Source organism: Boleophthalmus pectinirostris, unplaced genomic scaffold, assembly GCF_026225935.1.
Source record: "Boleophthalmus pectinirostris isolate CB_2022bp ecotype Guang Dong unplaced genomic scaffold, ASM2622593v1 HiC_scaffold_19, whole genome shotgun sequence".
Taxonomy (NCBI): Eukaryota; Metazoa; Chordata; class Actinopteri; order Gobiiformes; family Gobiidae; genus Boleophthalmus; species Boleophthalmus pectinirostris.
The window spans coordinates 30,454,964-30,475,036 of NW_026571140.1; the positions used below are offsets into that span (position 1 = coordinate 30,454,964).

At 39.3% G+C, this 20,073-nt stretch overlaps 2 protein-coding genes across 2 annotated transcripts in view; both read left to right on the plus strand.

Annotated features, from left to right (window-relative positions):
- LOC110172911 (long-chain fatty acid transport protein 2-like) overlaps positions 1 to 2,763 on the plus strand; it is a 14,131-nt gene extending 11,368 nt beyond the window's left edge. The window contains 2 exon segments of the mRNA XM_020938870.2: positions 202 to 332; positions 1,363 to 2,763. Of these exon segments, the coding sequence (XP_020794529.2) occupies positions 202 to 332; positions 1,363 to 1,536 (305 nt within the window). The 3' untranslated portion in view covers positions 1,537 to 2,763.
- Positions 2,764 to 5,442: 2,679 nt separating this feature from the next.
- Positions 5,443 to 19,406, plus strand: LOC110172932 (long-chain fatty acid transport protein 2-like). The gene is made up of 10 exons (XM_055154602.1): positions 5,443 to 5,957; positions 9,367 to 9,576; positions 10,993 to 11,151; positions 11,362 to 11,486; positions 13,878 to 14,072; positions 15,775 to 15,865; positions 16,195 to 16,393; positions 16,711 to 16,808; positions 16,901 to 17,031; positions 18,922 to 19,406. Exons 1-10 carry the CDS (start codon positions 5,477 to 5,479, stop codon positions 19,093 to 19,095), a joined length of 1,863 nt encoding a protein of 620 aa, XP_055010577.1. The 5' UTR covers positions 5,443 to 5,476; the 3' UTR covers positions 19,096 to 19,406.
- Positions 19,407 to 20,073: the final 667 nt, after the last annotated feature.

Here is a 20,073-nt window from a genome sequence, read left to right on the forward strand (position 1 = left end):
TATGTCGTAAAGTTTAATTTATTTATGCAGATTAGTAGTGCAGATAGTAATAATAATGATGATCATTTTAATATAAAAATGTTAATGATTAATCGATAATCGATCGTTAATTCTTCCGACGATCAATTAAAAAAATTTCATCGAATGCCCATCCCTAATATATATACATATATAGTGTGTGTATTATTTTTTGGCTGATAGGACATGAGGGCCGTATTGGGATGGCGGCGCTGAAGCTCAAAGAGAACATGGACTTTGACTGTAAAGCCGCTCATCAACATGTGAAGAACTTTCTCCCGAGCTACGCGCGGCCACGCTTCATACGAATACAGGTAACTGTCACCCACCTGTAGGACTGTAGGTTTGGGGAGAAAATGAAATGCATTTTCATCTGTGATCTCACTGTCACATTATTCACTTAGCTTGAGCTTACAGGTCTGTATACTGTGGAACATTTTAGGCATAGCAAAAACAATAAATGAGCACCATCAATTTACAGATCAGAGATCTGGAGGTTATTGGCAAAAAACACCTTGTATAACTAATTCAGTATAATTTTAATGCCATACTAAAGAACATTCCAGCAGCATCCAACAGCAGTCGTCTTTCTGCAAAACACTTCACCCACTTTGTCTGGTATGAATGCGTGTGTGAGTGTTGGTGGTCAGAGGAGCCGATGGCGTAGATTGGCAGCCTCACTTCCATCAATCTGCCCTGGGCCCGCTGTGGTTACATGTATTTTAATCTACGGGTGGCTGGAGCAGCACTAAGTCAAGACAAACCTGCAGTGACAACCAGAAACCAGATTTCAACAGTTTATAGCAGATCTACGACTAGACCAAATTTAAACCAAGACCAGGACTAAAGCATGTCTACAACTATTGGGAATTCACTCCCTCCAAACAGACAAAAGGCTAAAATCACGGGTCAAAACATTTGTTTAAAATGACATTTAATCCCAGTAAACCACTGCTGAACGTCTATGTTTGTGTGTGTTACTGTGAGGAGCTTTGGCCAAACAAGTTGCATATAAATAAAGAGAGAGATACTTCATTCATCCCAATGGAAATTCAAGTTTTGTTTCATTCCCTCAAAGTGTTTCTTCTGGAAGATCTTCTGCCACATATGGCGTAAAAAGCCTGTATCATCTCAAATGCCCACCTATAGGCATCATTGCTCAGTTGGTAAAAGAGTTTGTCCACTGATCCAAAGGTTGGTGGTGCAATTCCAGCTCCCACAGACAGATGCTGTCATTATGTAAAGCGCTTTGAATGCCTTGAAGGTGGAAAAGGGCTATATAAAAATGTGACAGTTTACCATATTCTTAATTGATTGTATTGATGGTTTTATTATTTTCCTCAGCCCTGCCTGGATGTAACAGGAACATTCAAACAAACAAAGGGGAAGTTGGTGGAGGAAGGTTTTGACCCAGCAATCATCAAAGATCCTTTGTTTTTCCTTGATGATGCTAAAGGTTACATCCCCATCACACAAGACATTTATGATTCTTTAGTTGAAGGCAAACTCCGACTCTGAGCCAACTGCACCTGAAAAACCCAAACCAACTAATCAATATGTAACTGTAGTATTAAGATGATTGCCTACAAAAGGACACTAAGTGGGCTAACTTTTCTTCCTTTCTATGTTATTGCTATTTACCACTGTATGCCACAAGTTACAGGTTAAATCTGTGGAGAGGGAAGCCTGCTTACTGTAAGAACACATCATAATTTCGAGCAATAAACACAGCGGTAATTTATTAAAAGCATCATAAAGAAGTTAAATGCCATATTATCATTCCAGCTGAAGCAATAACAGCTTCACCAGAAAACTTGCATAATGGCAATACTTACTGTAGCCAAAAATTAAAGAAGTTTTTACTTACCCATGAAGTCACTAAAAATAATTTTCAGTAATATTTTCTTCTTTATATGAACTTGAAGTTTTGCACTGTAATCATATCCTTTGTCACGGAACATTATCACTACAGTAAAATGTATACAGTACATACAGACAACATTCATTTCTAACCTACAATACCAAATCCAAAAAAGCCTTTTTTAAATTGAAAAAAATAAAATAAATAAAAATAAATAAATAAAATGTTTATGTAAAGCAGATAAGTTGAGCTTTCTAATATACATTGCATTTTTTTTTTTTAATACATGTTTTAGGTTTTAGTTTCCCAGTGGGCCATTAATTCTTTCACACCAATAAAACAGACCAAACCATGACTCAATTAAGGTCTAAACCAAAACTGAAATAGTACTTAACCAGTAACAACATTAAATAAAAAATATAACAGACATACTAAAATATGCTCACTTTTTAAATGATGAAGTGTATGCTATATAAAATGTGACCATTTACCATTTGTCATATAAAGCTTATTGGTATTTTTTTTGTTGTTTTTTGTTTTGTTTTTGCTTGTAAACTTTTATTATAATTGTTTAATTTTACAATTATATTGTGACCTGAATATTAATTAACAGAATTATCTTGACATCTGTACAAGACAGTGGACCTAACTATGATTAAAGGTCCTATGTTACACAAAATTGACTCTTGTGAGAAGTCATGTTATAATATTGTTACCTGATCAAAAACATACCCAGAGTTGTTTTTTGTTGTTGTTTGTTGAGTAATCCTGCATTATTAGGCTGTCAGCATTTCCAAAGCTCAAAATGCTCCATTCCGTCTCATGATGTCATGTGGTAGTTTTCATGATTAACAGCTAGATTTAACCTAACCATCATGACTAAGAAACGCGTCCATTGTTATTGGTGCTATATATAAATAAAATTTAATTGCATGGAATTGTCCCATCTTCAATGTCCCCAGTGTCATAAAGGTGAGGTATGCACCCTCTTGTGGTTGCATTATTTGAGAGAAGATAGAGACCTCTCAATATTTGCTCCCTCTACCCATTCATATAAATGAGTAAACAATAGTGATTCTACAGTGGGAGCATTATTTGATGCTACACGGGGACAGTCACCCTCAGCAGCAGTATCTCATGATTAATACATGATAACTACAGGAAAAAATTGAGAGTTACAACTCTAACTGCAGTTCAATGAATCCCGGATGACCGCCAGAGGCAGTCCTTCAAGCACTGGATGATCATTCTTGTGTATGAGCAGGTCGAGAATTTAATAACAGCAAAGTCACCTTTGACCTCCAGTAGCTCAGGTGAGTCTATCATCATGTGACACTGGTAGCTCAGTCCCTAAAACCTTCTCATAAAAGCGCAAGGATTCTGAGGGACCGGGCACTCTGGCGTCATCCAGGATTCATAGAACCGCAATTACAGTCGTAACTCTCACTCTATTTCATCCCTACTAACCGCCAGAGGTGGTGCTTCAAGCACTGGTACTGATACCAGCAAGGTCACAAGGAATCATATGGAGCCTGCCACGTTGTACCCCAGCCCACTAGGGACACATCCGTGTATACAACTTCCCTCCTGGCAGTAAGAACCCAGAGGATAAACCTTGCAACATGAATTCTTTGTTCCTCCACTGAGGCAGGAATGCCATGTACTGAGAGGTGACAAGCAATCATCACCTTCTGTGAGCATGACACACGGGGTCCAGGTGTAGGCTATAGAGCCACATCTGAAGGGGGTGCAAGGAAAGGAACCCCAGGGGAACCACAGCTGAGGCAGCTGTCAGTTTGCAAAGAAGGGTGAGGAACTTCACCTAATGGAGGACCCTCCCATACTGAAATTCCGGAAGCATGTCCAGAATGTTCCTTATCCGCTTAGCTGAAGGATGTGCAGTCATCCCCCCCTGGGTCGTACGTTCCAAGGCTTCCAGGGCAGCTGATCCAAACAGCTTCTCAGGGAGAACCGGAACACACCGCAGTGTCTGCTGACTGGCCTCCAAGAGAGGGGATTGTGGTAACCAGACCTGACGCCGAGCTTGAACTAATGTTGACAGCAGATGCCCAGAGAAATGAGGGCAAAAGCTTGTAAGGATGCATTGAGCAGTCCTTCCGGAGGCTGGTCCACAGTAACAGCCTCCAAAGAAATAGACAGGCCAAGCAGCAGATGGGACAGAGAATTTCCAGTCTGACACATGCAAGTTCCAATGGCATATGCTTTACAGAGCAGGTTGTCTGTAACACGGGATTGTGGCCGCAGACACCGGGAATTCGTCCACAGTGTCTCTTCAGGGGGAACAATAAGTGAGGCTATGGATGGCTCTGCCGGCATGTGTCCCAGACGAAACTTGTGCTGATCTTGCATTGCAGCCAATGCCCAACCATTTGAAGTAGGCTTTGAGAACGCCTTGGTATCCGTCCATCAAACATGAAGATTCATTACATATTCCACCACAGATGAACTGCAAAGTGGGAAACAGTAGACTGCCAACGAACGAAGGCACTAGAGGGAGCCATCTCAACCAGTGGCACATCCAAATTTAAACAGCCGAGAGCTGTGTGTATTGCTACAGTGATGGACTCATCACTTCCAGCCTGAGGCCAGGTAGAGCACAAAAATCCCAAGTCTGAGACTTTAGAACTCAGGTCATCACATCCCAGTTGAAAATGGGTGTCAGAGGCCACCACAGACCTGGGCAAAATACTGCAGTTAAAACATGCATCATCAGTTAGAGCCTCCCGCAGATGTTCCTCCCCTAGACAGGTGGGGCATAGGTCATGCCCATCATCTGGCTGTAGTGGAGCCAGACAGGACTGGCAGCATAAGGACTCGAGCATTGTGGCAGCGTACCACAGCTCAGTATAAGATAGAAGTCTATTAATCTATACACTAGAGTCGTGTCGACTCAGCAGTAAACCAGCGTGTACCAATGAAGGTGAGACCGGGTCAGGTCGAGCAGGGAACGGCACTAGTGACCCACAAACAACACCATACTCTGAATTGGGCGCTCCACAATAGGGTCAGGTCAAGTAGAGAAAAATGCCGCTAGTGACCCACTTATAGTGTCAGGAAAGTAACCCATGAAAAAATAAATATGGATTACATTGTCTTATATTATTGAGCTATGGCCTAGATGACCTCTAAAAGGCAATGAAATACAGTAAATTGTCCAAACTTCCCCTGGTGAGAAGACCCCTGACACAATATCACACATTGTAATATTAAATTCAAACACCAACAGAAATCTGTACAAAGTACTGTACAAAGTACAAAGATCGCAAACTTTTTCGCCCCTGAACCCAGTGTCCTCCTTTTTGATAACCCAAATCTGGTTACCCTACTAATGCCATACTGTGGAACATTCCAGATAAAGCAATAACTCCTCCATGAAAAAATGCTTTTGACGGACCCTCCATCAGAAAATTTACACAATACACATCTTTAATAACCCAAGGGTGGCTACTATGAGGTTTGGCTTAGCTGCTTTCTCTGTTACACCCACAACCACAGAGATAAAGAAATGTCTCAAAGTCCTTTGTAGGAGTAGCTACTCAGAGTGTCTCCTCACCAGTGCAGAGGCAGGGACTGAAAATGACTTCGAATCTGCTCTACACGTTCCTCGCTGGTTTTTTGACGCTCATTTTGCTAATTTACATAAAATACCCCTATTTTTTACACGATTTGAGATACACCATCATCGCTATTGGCATACGTATACGCACGAGCAAATTTAAGAAGCAAACGCCATATTACACAATTCTGGATAGATTTTTGGAACAAGCGAAAAACCAACCGGAAAAAACTTTTATTATTTTCGAGGGCCGCAGGTTTACGTACAGTTACGCGGATAAGGAGAGTAACAAAATCGCCAGGGCGCTGCAGAAACACACAGACTTGAAGGAGGGCGACACCGCGGCTGTGTTTTTGGGAAACGAGCCGGACTTCGTGTGGCTCTGGCTGGCTCTGTCCAAACTGGGATGCACCGCTGCGTTACTCAACACAAACATACGGTCCAAATCTCTGCTGCACTGCTTTTCCTGCTGCGACGCCAAGATCCTCGTGGCTGGAGCTGGTACGTGTAATCACAAGAGTACTGTAAATGTAATCACAGGAGTACTATACTGCCCTACAAAGGCAAAAGATCTTGAGTGTGGAACTGAGAAAAATGACTTCAGAGTTTCTGTTTTTTTATAATTTTTCTGACAAAAGTATAAATAGTATATAAGTAGGCCTCCTAAAAATTGACAATTAGTTGCTATAACGAAGAAATACTTGTATTAAAAAAAAAAAAAAAAAAAAAATAGCAATAACTAGAAAAGCACTCAGAGAGCGCAGACCTCCGCCAAGGACTACCCCCATTTTTTATATAAATTGCGATAAAATCAGTCTTCTGGATCAGATCCGGATCAGCCTTTGGAATATGAAAGAGGATCCCATTGTCCATCCCTGAGTCAAATTTCATGGGGTTTGGTCAATAATTATCCGAGATATTGAGAAACAAAATTTTTGGCCCCATTTACCACAATGTTAACTAAAATTTCAAAGTGATCCAGAACCCAGGATTTCTTCTGGATCACCCCCAAAATGAAATCAGTTCTCCCTTTTCACATTTCCAACAAATCCTGAAAATTTCATCAAAATCGGTCCATAACTTTTTGAGTTATGTTGCTAACAGACAAACAAACAAACAGACAAACAAACAAACAGACAAACGCCGGCAAAAACATAACCTCCTTGGCGGAGGTAATAATAAATATTGATCTCAAAATTTATCTTTGACCATTATTTGGTAGTTGCTGTCCTCTGCCTTTGTATCATGAGCCAAAAAAGGCAAAAGGCAGTACCTGACATGATCATCATTTGTTTGATTTTCACCAGACTTACATCTATTTTAAGAACACCTCACCAAGGTCTAGTCATCATGGTGTTTGTTTGAAATGATACAGAAGAGCTTTGGATTTCCTATTTAGTGCTGATCAGGATTGTGCAGCAACACAGTTAAACAATTTGACAGACAAGTGACTTTGCAGTATAGTATGAATAAATACAAAACTTTTGCATTAAAGATAATTTAAGTATAATTGAATACAAAGGTATATTTATTTAATGTGCTATTATTTAAAGACCCTGAGCCAAGGCCACAACAAAAAGAAGAAGGTGAGAGGTTGCATTTTAAAATAAAATATATTTATTAACTAAATCAGAAACTAAATATATACTATTACTGCCTTTTACACGACTCCTTATTTTTAGCACAAAGACAGAGTACAGGAACTGCCAAATAAGGGTCAATTTTGATTTTTCAGTATTTATTTACATGATAAAAGAGGTCTCAAATACCCCCAAAACAACATTAACAAATTTTTGACCAAACATGATGTTACAGCGTTCTGCCTTTGTAGGGCAGTATAGCCTATATGGTGTTGGTGGGTTTCAGGTTACAAATTATCTCTTTCCAGCTCATTACAGTTTTGTTTTGTTTTGTTTTTCCCAATTGATAACATTGTACTTACAACTAGCTGCCTAAAAAGCTTCATATGAACACTTTAGTGCAAAGAGCTGGATAATAGGCACAACATGAACCTCTTAAGCAATTGTACTAAACTATTACTGTTACTGCTACTGTTACTGTAGTAACTGTTTTATGTTTTATTCCATTTTACTGGACTAATTAGTGACATGTAACACCTCTGACCCTCCAAACACTTTAGCCAGTCATTGTCTCATTGTGTTACTGTGTTTTAAAATTGTCATACATTTACAGCTCCATTTATCACCTTGGTTGGTTGGTACAAGTGCTGAATTATAAGTGTCTCTTTGAGGTTGAAAATTATGTGCAATTTTTTTTGGTGATATTTATTTGTGAAATTATGTGCAATTTTTAATAGTCTTTTTTATTATTACTGGATTGGTTGCTTGTCTTGACCTGTTCTGAATGACAGTAGCTCAGGTGGTAGAGCGTTTGACCACTGACCCACAGGTTGGCGGTGCGATTCCAGCTCCCACGGATGAATGCTGTTGTTTTGTCCTTGGGCAAGACACTTAACCCACCTTGGCCCCAGTGTCTGCGTAGACTGGTGCATGAATGTGTGTGTGAATGGGTGAGAGGTTCCTTAATGTGAAGCGCTTTCAGTGCCTCAAGTCAGTCCTATTCACAGAAGGAATTATTGTATTTTTGAGCAATAGAAAGACCCACAATGAATAAATGCTACAGATGGATATGTTTAATGTCATACCATGGAACATTCTATGCAAATCCATATCATCTCTGTGATGACAAGCACATGGCAGACCCTCCACCAGAAAAGCTGCACAAAGCACCTTTAAGTTAAGCTTTACATAAAGTTTCTTAGGTTATTTAAAGGTGCACCGTGTAACTTTTTTGGCAGAGGGTCTGCCACCTGCTTGTCCCCATGGAGATATTACTGTTTTTTTTCCCCTTGATTATTCCACAGTATGGAAATAAACTTGGTAATCACAATGGAAACAGGTTAATGTTTTTTGAGCTATAAAACACCTGTAACTGAAAAAATGCAAAAGAAATTAGTTTAATGCCCTACTGTGGAACATTCTCCATGGAGACAACCAAGTAGAGGAGAGGACATTAGAAGTTACATAGTGCACCATTAAGGGGAACAGGGAATGGTATCAAAGGTTAAAAACTGTAGAATGTGCACATGTTAATGCAATGTTTCCTACAGAAAATATATTTGAATCATTTTATTTAATACAATATTTTGGTGTATAAATGTTACTTATTTCCTCTACTGAACAACAAATACTGAGTATAGATTTAAAAGGGTGTCTTTCTTCTTGTTTAACAATGTTTAGGTGGGTTTAAACCTGACAAAGGGTTACTTTTATATATTTATGACATAAACGTATATGTTAAATGTTAATAAAGTTTTATTTGTTTTACCATGTTTTGCTCAGCTAATTTTCAGATATTAGAATATTAGATTATGGGGGCAACAATAGTCTCTTCTTTTAATCGTCAAAATATATAAGAAACTAAGGCATTTAGGCTTTTTCTTTGCATTTTATTGTTTCTGAATTGGTTTTGCTGCACTGGACTCTGATTTTAAAGGTGCACTATGTAACTTTTCTGGAAGAGGTTACGCCACTTGCTTGATATTGCTCAGCCCAGAATGTTCCATGATATGGCTTTTTATATCTCCATGGAGGAAAGCAGGTCACACCATCCAAACAAATGTTTTTCAGGGCATTTCTGAACAAAATAAACACCTGTAATTGAATTTAATGCCATACTTAGGATAATTCCAGGCAAAGCAGTAACATCTCCATGGAGACAAGCAGGTGGAGGACTTGCAACCAGAAAGTTGACATAGTTAACCATTAAGTTTTGTGTTCTTTTAGGTGTAATTGTAAGAAATGCAGTTTTGAAATGTGCTATATAAATGAGGTTACTGTAATCATAACTTCTGTCATTTTGATTGATCCTGTTGCTGTTCTTGTGTCAGATCTGCAGGGGGAAGTAGAGGAGGTGCTGCCTGGTTTGAAGGATTTGGGCGCACATGTGTTTGTTTTGGGACAGGGGAGTTGTGTGGACGGTATCGAGACTCTGTCTGATAAGATCCAAGAGGCCTCAGACCAGCCCCTGTCCCTGCAGCTCAGAGCTAATGTTAAAATCAGCAGCCCCGCCCTGTACATCTACACCTCTGGGACCACAGGTGAGACACTGGTCATGTGTACACAGTAGGGGAGTACGAAAAAATCAATTCAGTGATAGATTGTGATACTTCACTGCACAATACTCTAATCGATTCAAAATGCATCCAAATCGATTTCTTTAAATTATATTTTTTTAACAAAAAATGATTTTGTTTTATTCACTGTTCTCATTATTTAAAACTGTAATAAATTATACAATTTTGTTCTTATGAAAGTGTAGTTGACTTTATTATTAGCAAAAATTATACATATATTTTATATGCATTGTATATAGGTTATGAATATAATACTATAGCCCACATAATACTTGTATAATAATAAATGCCAGAGACAGGCAGTCATTTTGGTCACTATTGGTTGGACTATATCTTGAATGAATATAAATATTTTATCTTATGTTTCATCAGTCACCTGTCCTAAACTTGCACTGTGTTTGGTTATCACAATCAGAACACAAAATGCAATGTTTACACAGCAGCACATCCTGATCCGCCACTCACAACCAGTCCCAGCAATGTCAACAAAACAAAACAACTCATGAAGCTGCTATAACTACAATAAGAGGTCACAACACCAGCTTGTGGTATCAGCGCTGCTCCAACAAAGTACATGGCAAAACAGTGAAGCAGCTACTTAGCACCCATGAGCTGGTGTGTGATAAGTTAGTAAGTAATTATTGAAAAAAATTGCAATATATCATCCATTGTTTTAGTATCGGAATATACTGGAATATTTTGAATTGTGACATGCATATCATGATGTGTATTGTATCGTCAGACTCAAGACAATAGTACACACACTAGTACCCTAGTACACACACACACCAAAAATGTGATCATTAACTGATTTCTGGAGTTGTCAGGTTAAAAGTTACATCCAAGTTTAACATGTCAGCATGACATGAACAAAAAGGAAATAGGTTTAGAGGGTGGTGTCATTACTCAACACCAACAATGTGATGGTTGTCAGTTAAAATGACCATGCCATAAAATTATTTATATGTTTTTACACTTACAAACAAATACGGATTAAAGATGAAGTTCAACATGTGACTTTTTTGTCTGCTGTTTTAGTCAACATTTTGAGGACTTTGATTTGATCTGTTTTGTTAACAATGACGTAATATAAAAATGTATAATGAAAGGACATGTCCTAGAGTGAACCCTTTTATCTTTCAAACGATAGTCAAATACTATGGCAGTGGTCCTAAGTTTGTAGTCCCCCTGCCCTCCACACTGAGATAGAACAGATCAATAAATCAAATTATAGAACGTGAAAACAATCTATGTAAATCCCATCTCTGAAACATATTCATCAGTTTCAGGGTACAGTTATGTGCTATAGTATTTTGTATACAATTGTTAGTCACTATGGCAACAATCCTAATTTTATAACTTGTGCGTGCTTTGCAACAGGTCTCCCCAAAGCTGCTGTGGTCACCCATAGGAAGGTATGGTTTGCTTCCTTTGTCCTGACCTTTGCTGGAGTGACCTCGAGCGATATCCTCTACCTGTGCCTTCCCCTGTACCACACCTCAGGCTTCCTCCTGGGGCTCGCTGCGGCCATAGACAGAGGTAAGGTTAAATGTGCCCTGTGGAACTTTTCTGGTACCTCCTTGTCCCCATAGAGATGCTACTTTGTTTCAGATGACAAAGCATTCTATAGGCCAATTTTACCTTTTGTAGTGTAATCAATAGGGAAATCTGGCTTTTGCCCTCCATTTGGGAGTATGACGATATCACATCATTTAGAAAATATTGTGTTTTTAATTATTTTATTCGTAGGTTTGACGGTTGTGTTGAAGCGCAGGTTTTCTGCCTCTCAGTTCTGGGATGACTGTAGAAAATACAACGTCACTTCGGTCGTCTACATAGGAGAGATGCTGCGCTACCTCTGCAACTCGCCCAAGGTAATTTAACAGACTTAGTTTAGACATCTACAAACACTCAGCAGTTACCATGGTGACACAATGCACTCATGAACAAAGATATGTTTTAGATTGTTTGAAAAAAAAAAAAGATTTAAACAATAAATTTTCAGGAGCCTGTAGTCAATATGGTCCCATTTTGGGGGTTTGATTTTCAACAAAAAGGTGCGGGTGACTAACATAAATAATATTCAGCCACCTGATTTGTCCCTGATTCCTGTGGAATGCCATAATCTGGCAGAGGTCTTCAGCAAAGAGAAAGCACTATCACTACCCCCACATCACCCATATGATTGTGCCATCGATCTTCTCCTTTTCTCTCTTTCTCCTCTTCTCCGCTGCACTTCCGTCCAGTCATCTTTACATCTCTCCAGTTCAGGCCATGAAGCCAAAGAGAAGTATAATATTGATTCCTTAGCTGCAGGAATGATTCGACCATCATCATATCCTGTTTGTGCTGCTGTTTTCTTTTGTTTCCAAGAAAGAGCAGTCCCTCTGATCTTGCATTGATTACAGGGGTTTGAACAATATAACCATATCTGCATTTGAAACACTGCATGGTACTAAAATATTTACAAAACTGGAGCTCAGAAATGCTTACCACCTGGTCCAGATGCAAGAAGATGAATGGAAGACGGCATTTAACCCTCTTCTTGGTCATTTCGAACATCCGGTGATGCCTTTTTGGACTGACAAACACTCCTGCTGTGATTCAGACATTAGTCATGTCCTCCATGACTTTCTCAACAGATTCATTTTTGTCTATCTACATGATATTCTCATCTTTTCAAACTCTCCAGATGAACACACGATTCATGCTGAAGTCATGTCAGTTCTTCAAAGACTTTTAGAGACTTTTTTTTTCTTTTTTTTATTTGTTAAAGCGAACAAGTGTGAGATTAACAAACCTTCAGTTATCTTCTTAGGGTTTATAATTCAAAGTGGGCCAATCCGGTCTGATCCAGAGAAAATGTGTCCAGTCACAGAGGGGCCTAAACCAAACAGTGTTAAGCAGCTCCAGCACTTTCTAGGCTTTGCCAACTTTTATTGCCGATTCATCCATGATTTCAGCAAAATAGTTGCTTCGCTCACCCAACTGATGTCTCTAAAAACAACCTTCAAATGGACTGAAGCGGCTGAGCTGGCCTCCTTGGCGTTAAAGAAGTGTTTTTCATCAGGTACAATCCCTGTGGGAGACTGTGAACTTCTGGCAATTAAGTTTGCACATTTTCATTTTTAGTTTGGACAGACCATAAGAACCTGGCCTAGGACTGCAAAATGCCTCAACCCTCACCAAGCCGGCTGCACCATATGCTTTATTCTGACAATTTTCCTCCAGACACACTTGAACCGGCTTATACCATTCTCCCTTCTGAACGTGTTGTGGCAGCAGTTACTTGGGAGATTGAATCCATCATAAGGAGAGCTCAACAACAACAACCATATCTAGGTAACAATCCACCTAACCATTTATTTGTGCCAGATTCTGCTTGTTCCCCATTTATGGGAAGGGCCATTTATCTCATTTTGCATTTCATCCTGGACTTGGGCGCACAACAGATCTTCTAAAGTGGCCTACCCTGGATGTTGATACTAAAGACAAGACAAGGTTTCCCATCGACCACCAGCTGGACTACTGTCTCTCACCCTCTGCCTATTCCGTCGCACCTCTGGTCACACATAGCCCTCGAAACCGTCACAGGTTTTCCCAATTCCACAGATAACAACCCCTCCTCATGGAGCTCCTATCTACACTAGGTGGAGTATGCACACAATTCCCTGAAAAGTTGTGTCACCATTTGAATGTTTTGTTCCCTGCCCAAGAGACAGAAATAGCAGTGCCATCTTTTCAGGTCCATCTCCATCATTGCCGTAAAATATGGAGAAATGCTTAGGCTGCCTTAAAGTGCACTGCTGATCGAAATCGCCAAATCGCAGACCACCATCGGGTGCCCTCTCCTGCCTAACTTTCGCCACATTATATTGGTCCATTTATCCCTGAGAGTATAATCAGTCCCACCATTGTTAAGCTGAAGTTGCCTAAATCAATGAAAATTCACCCTGCTTTCCATGTGTCTCATCTTAAACCTGTGCATTCTACTCCACTATCCATCAATCCCTCCCTGCCACTTTGTCTATATACCATCAGCATTTTTGTCCGGCCATCTCACATCTCCAGCACCTGCACTTCTGGACTCCCCAGCTCCATTACCTACCTGCACCTGCAATCCCGCATGAAAGTATTCAGATCCTGATTGGACAATGTATCTGAATACATTACAAAATACATTTTACTGCAGGTATTCAGCACTCTGCATCTAAATGCATTTTCAACGTATTCTTCCCATCCTTGGTTATATTTTTATTCCTCAGAAAGACAACGATAAGAACCACAAAGTGCGACTTGCTGTGGGTGTTGGTGTCCGTGCGGACACATGGGAGCAGTTTCTGCAAAGATTTGGACACGTTCGGATCTGTGAGTGCTACGGCTTAACAGAAGGAAACATCGCCTTCATCAACTACTCCGGGAAAATCGGAGCCATTGGCAGAGAACATTTTCTTCATAAAGTAAGACAAGACACAAGCAAACTACTTCAAAGAATAGATAAATAATGGTGCATTGTGTAACTTTTTGGTGGAAGGTCCATCATACGCTTTTCTCTGTGGAGATACTTTGTCTGGAATGTTTTGCAATATGGTATCAAACCTTTCCATCTTCATGGAGACCAAACCAGAGCAAGTTACAAGTCAGATCTGTGGATAGACAACCCTGCTCAAAGTCAGAATGCCCATTTTTCTATTTTTGAAGTATAAAGGCTTAAAATATATAAAGGTATAAAATTGAGTACATGTAAGGTGGCGCTGTTTAATGCCATATTGTGGAACATTCCAGTCAGAGCAATGACATCTCCATAGAAACAAGCAGGTGGTGGACCCCGAACCAAAAACTTATGTAGTGCACCCTAAAATGAATAAAATGTGGCAATGGGGCTGCTGATTTTGGCAGTGAATGAGTTCTGTTCAGTCTACAAAGTGGTTTTAAAGCTTTCCAGAGAATTGGTGCATGGTTGACTTGTTTTACACAAATCAACCTATGTTATATTCTGCAGCAAACTCTCTGTTGAAATGAATGGGATTCCTGCTCAACTGGAAGTGCCACCACAAACACAGCAAAGTTTAGAAGCATTTAGAGGCAAAAGTGGGTGGGGCAGAATAAGGTCAATACTAGTGTAGAGGAGTGGTTGTATTATTTAGAAATGAAAGAAACATAATGGTTTGAAAGGTGACTGATTAAACATAATGTTCAACAGACTATAATCTGAGGTTTCTCCTTATTGTGACACATTGCAATTTGCATACAGACTATAGCAGGGCCTTAGCAGAGCCTTAGCACAGCAAACATTCTGTTGCACCTGATCTGTAAACATTTGGAATCTCTTCTTGTTCAAAGACTATTTGACTTGAATGTCAGCCCTGCACTTGTGAAACAACAGTACTTTTCGGCTGGTTCGGCTCTTTAACTGTCCAATGTAAAACTAAACTTGAAAAAACTAGTAAATAAGGCCATGAAGGTGATTGACAGGAAAAAGTTTCCTTCTCTGCAGGACATTTTTCAAACCTGTGTGTTTGCTCAGGCCAGACAGATTGTCATTAACCCCTCTTACCGTTTGCATAGGGAATATGAAATTCTTCCATCAGGCAGGCGGTGGCGCTATTGAGTGCATCACTTTAAGTGTAACAGATATAGACTCTCATTTGTGGCCACTTCTATCGCACTGTTGAACAAGTCTGCACAACAAAGGTGCACTTAAGTCACATTGTTCAATAATGTTTATGCAGTATGAGTGGTGCAATAATTATTTGTGCAATAATTGTTTGTGCAATACACAACAATGTATAACTTAGACACTTTATAGTTATGCAGTGCACACATGGGCAATGGACATTATCAGTGGACATATGTATCTTGCGACTGATGTCTGACTATGTGCAAGTGTAACTGTGTTTTAAGCTGCGGGCAGTGAGCCCAAGACACAATAAAGTTTATCTTAACTTATTTTATAAACAGGCTATGATGGGTTAGATTTGTAAATATACTAAAGGTGCACTATGTAACCTTTCCCTCACCTGATTGTCTCCATGGAGATATTTTTTGCATTGCCATTCCAAACGAAGTAATAAAATCTCCATGGTGATGAACCTTATTGGAAAAGTTGCATAGTGCACCTTTAATTCTGTTGTCTAATGATGATGTACTGAATAATCACAGAGGGGCTCTCCATACTTTTTGATAAGATTTGACACTGAAACAGAGGAACCTGTGAGAGACTCTAAAGGCTTCTGCACTGAAGTTCCCCGAGGTGAGTGAGTCCCTGATCGCAGTTTTGTGTCACTGCTAATTTCACAGGTTATGTGGGGTTATTGTAGCTTTGAATAGTGACCGTGGCCAAATCATGATTAGGAATTATGACTAAAGCAGTGAGACTGGGACCAATAAAACAAGAGAGTATTGAATAATAATAAAATTATAAAATGGCCATTTATTATTCAAAAACAAAGTTAGTAAAATGTGTCCGGCACAGAATAATGTTAGTAGGTTAAAATAGATAAGAGAAATTACTAAAATCTTATGACAGAATAGGCTTAGACCAGTTGACTCAAACAGTGTCCCTGCATCTTTTTGCCTTAGGAGAGACTGGTTTGCTGGTTGTAAAGATCGGAGAAACATCACCATTTCAGGGATACGCGAAAAACCAACAACAAACAGAGAAGAAAATACTGAAGGATGTTTTTGTGAAAGGAGATCGCTACTTCAACTCCGGAGATCTTATGAGGATGGACCAACAAGGATTTGTCTACTTCCAAGATCGAGTTGGAGACACCTTCAGGTCAAATGAAGTAGCACAGAAGATTATTGCTTCTCAATATTTCACTGGATTACACTATAGATCAAATAGTTAAAAATATTTACTTGTTTATTTTTATTATTATTTGGTTTGGTGGGATAGTATCTTGTAAGGTTTTAGTACTCGTATTGTAATAGGAACTACATTAAATTTAATTAGGCAAGTAATTAATCTAAATGGGGAATTGTATCTCCACAAGGTTGGAATTGTATCTCCACAAGGTTGGATCTGCAAGGGGGTTTTCTGGCACATGCTGTGGATGTCATGTTGTAATTATAATGTATGTTTTAACTTTGCAGGTGGAAAGGAGAGAATGTAGCAACTACAGAAGTGGCTGACCATTTACTCACAGTGGACTGTATTGAGGAGGCCAATGTTTATGGTGTTAAGGTTCCAGGTAAAACAATAATATATATATACATATATACATGTGTATATAATGTATAGTGTGTGCCCTGTGTTAATTCATTATTATTCTTTGGCTGATAGGACATGAGGGCCGTATTGGGATGGCAGCGCTGAAGCTCAAAGAGAACATGGACTTTGACTGTAAAGCTGCTCATCAACATGTGAAGAACTTTCTCCCGAGCTACGCGCGGCCACGCTTCATACGAATACAGGTAACTGTCACCCACCTGTAGGACTGTAGGTTTGGGGAGAAAATGAAATGCATTTTCATCTGTGATCTCACTGTCACATTATTCACTTTGCTTGAGCTTACAGGTCTGTATACTGTGGAACATTTTAGGCATAGCAAAAACAATAAATTAGCACCATCAATTTACAGATCAGAGATCTGGAGGTTATTGGCAAAAAACACCTTGCATAACTAATTCAAAATAATTTTAATGCCATACTAAAGAACATTCCAGCAGCATCCAACAGCAGTCGTCTTTCTGCAAAAGACTTCACCCACTTTGTCTGGTATGAATGCGTGTGTGAGTGTTGGTGGTCAGAGGAGCCGATGGCGTAGATTGGCAGCCTCACTTCCATCAATCTGCCCTGGGCCCGCTGTGGTTACATGTATTTTAATCTACGGGTGGCTGGAGCAGCACTAAGTCAAGACAAACCTGCAGTGACAACCAGAAACCAGATTTCAACAGTTTATAGCAGATCTACGACTAGACCAAATTTAAACCAAGACCAGGACTAAAGCATGTCTACAACTATTGGGAATTCACTCCCTCCAAACAGACAAAAGGCTGAAATCAGGGGTCAAAACGTTTCCGTTTAAAATGACGTTTAATCCCAGTGAACCACTGCTGAACTCCGATGTTTGTGTGTTACTGTGAAGAGCCTTGGGCAAACAAGTCGCGTATATTAGAGAGAGAGAGATACTGTCTGACCTCACAGCATTAGGGTTTGTTCACTCAACAGTAGGTGGGTACTTTTTTTATTTAACCACTTGCTGCTATTTGGTCATGATGTATCTAATACGTCACGACTAACGGGGCTAACTGGTATACTAAGCTTTGCCCAAATCCCGTAGGAAGAAGGGCAATAACGTCCTTCCCCTTGATAAAATAAAAATCCACCAAAGATTCTCTTTGTTCTGGCCTTAAAACCTCCATCTCGAGCATCATTGCCAACACAGAATGTATGGCTTCATCTACATCTATCTCGACCCCTTTGTTTACTGTTGTGCTGTACCACAAAAAGGACCCAGACAGGCGCTTGAGTTTGATGTCATGGCTTCACAGCTCTTCGCTGATTGTTTGGTGCGTGGTCTACAACTTCCAGGGTTCTTGCGAATCGTCTAGTGTATTCTGATTCCTGACCTAGTTGCTGGAGAGAAATGAAACTGAGCGGAGGCACTAGGTGGCGCCAGCCTGGCTAGGTTGCCTGTGAGTCTTAGTCAAAGTCTCAGTGCGGTTTAACAGGAGGACTGGTCAGGGAGGGTCAGCAAATCCTGTGGAAGAGCCAAAAGTGTCCCTCGTCTGTGTCCTGCAGCATCACAACAGTGTCCAGGGGAAGCAGGTGAACACAACAGGAAAGGCCCCATTCTTACTTCACTGTGGTGTTTTGGTTGGTGATGAAACGGTTGATTCCCTCAGAGTGTTTCTTCTGGAAGATCTTCTGCCACATATGGTGTAAAAGACTTGTAGCATCTCAAATGTCCATAGCTAGCTCCTTAGCCTTTTGCACAGTTTCCATGGGTACTAGAAAAACAAACAGTTAATTTCATGCAATCCAAGAGTCCCTTGTGTTTGTTCTTTGAAAGTAGTTCCTCTGAAGGTCTTCTGCCACATTTGCTGCCACATATGTTGTAAAAAGCCTGTATCATCTCAAATGCCCACCTAGGGGCATCGTTGCTCAGTTGGTAAGAGAGTTTGTCCACTGATCCAAAGGTTGGTGGTGCAATTCCAGCTCCCACAGACAGATGCTGTCATTGTGTAAAGCGCTTTGAATGCCTTGAAGGTGGAAAAGGGCTATATAAAAATGTGACAGTTTACCATATTCTTAATTGATTGGTGATTGTTATTGATTGATGGTTTCATTGTTTTCCTCAGCCCTGCCTGGATGTGACGGGAACATACAAACACACAAAGGTGAAGTTGATGGAGGAAGGATTTGACCCAGCAATCATCAAAGATCCTTTGTTTTTCCTTGATGATGCTAAAGGTTACATTCCCATGACACAAGACATTTATGATTCTTTAGTTGAAGGCAAACTCCGACTCTGAGCCAAGTGCACCTGAAAAACCCAAACCAACTAATCAATATGTAACCGTAATATTAAGACGTTTGCCTACAAAAGGACACTATAAGTGAGCTAACTTTTCTTTCTGTGTTATTGCTATTTACCACTGTATGCCACAAGTAACAGGTTAAATCTGTAGAGAGGGAAGCCTGCTTACTGTAAGAACACATTATATTAAGTTAAATGTCATATTAACATTCCATCTGAAGCAATAACCACTTCACCAGAAAAGTTACATAGTGTATCTTTAATTTTTGGCTACAGTAAATTTTAACTTAGCTACGAAGTCACTGATCCTCCAAATTATTTTCAGTAATATTTTGTTTTTCATATGAACTCAAGTTTTGCACTGTAATCATTTCCTTTGTCACAGAACATTATCACTATAGTAAAATGTATACAGTACATACAGACATTCATTTTTAATCTACAATACGAAATCCAAAAAAGGCTTTCTCAAATTGAAAATAAGTAAATAAATAAAAGTTTGTGTAAAGCATTGTCGAGATTTCTATTATACATTGCATTTTTTTTTTTCTATACAGTTTTAAACATGTTTTAGGGTTTAGTTTCCCAGTGGGCCATTGAATCTCAAACCATGACTCAAGTACTTAACCAATACAGCATTAAATAAAAAATAAAACAAACATAGTAAAATATATTCTTTTTACTAAGTGTGACACTTAAAACTTGAAAAACAGAACCAGTTCATTTTAGTGAAATATTAGATTTTTGAAATCAAACTTTCTAAATGATTAATTAAAGTGTATGTCATGTAAAATGTATTTTTTAAGTACTTTTACTGTTTTGTAGACAAGATTGAACAAAAAGACTTATTCTTGCTTGCAAACTACCATCATAAATGTTTACATTTACACAATTACATTGTGGCCTAAATTTTAATTAACAGAATTACTTTGACATCCCTACAAGACAGTATCATTAATGGTCATATATATTA

Bases quoted from the DNA above. Each gene is read 5' to 3' on its own strand.
- LOC110172932 (XM_055154602.1), top strand. From the start codon at position 5,477: ATGACTTCGAATCTGCTCTACACGTTCCTCGCTGGTTTTTTGACGCTC. The intron at 16,809-16,900 runs GTAAAACAATAA...TTTGGCTGATAG, and splicing joins TTATGGTGTTAAGGTTCCAG to GACATGAGGGCCGTATTGGG. The intron at 17,032-18,921 runs GTAACTGTCACC...TGTTTTCCTCAG, and splicing joins CACGCTTCATACGAATACAG to CCCTGCCTGGATGTGACGGG.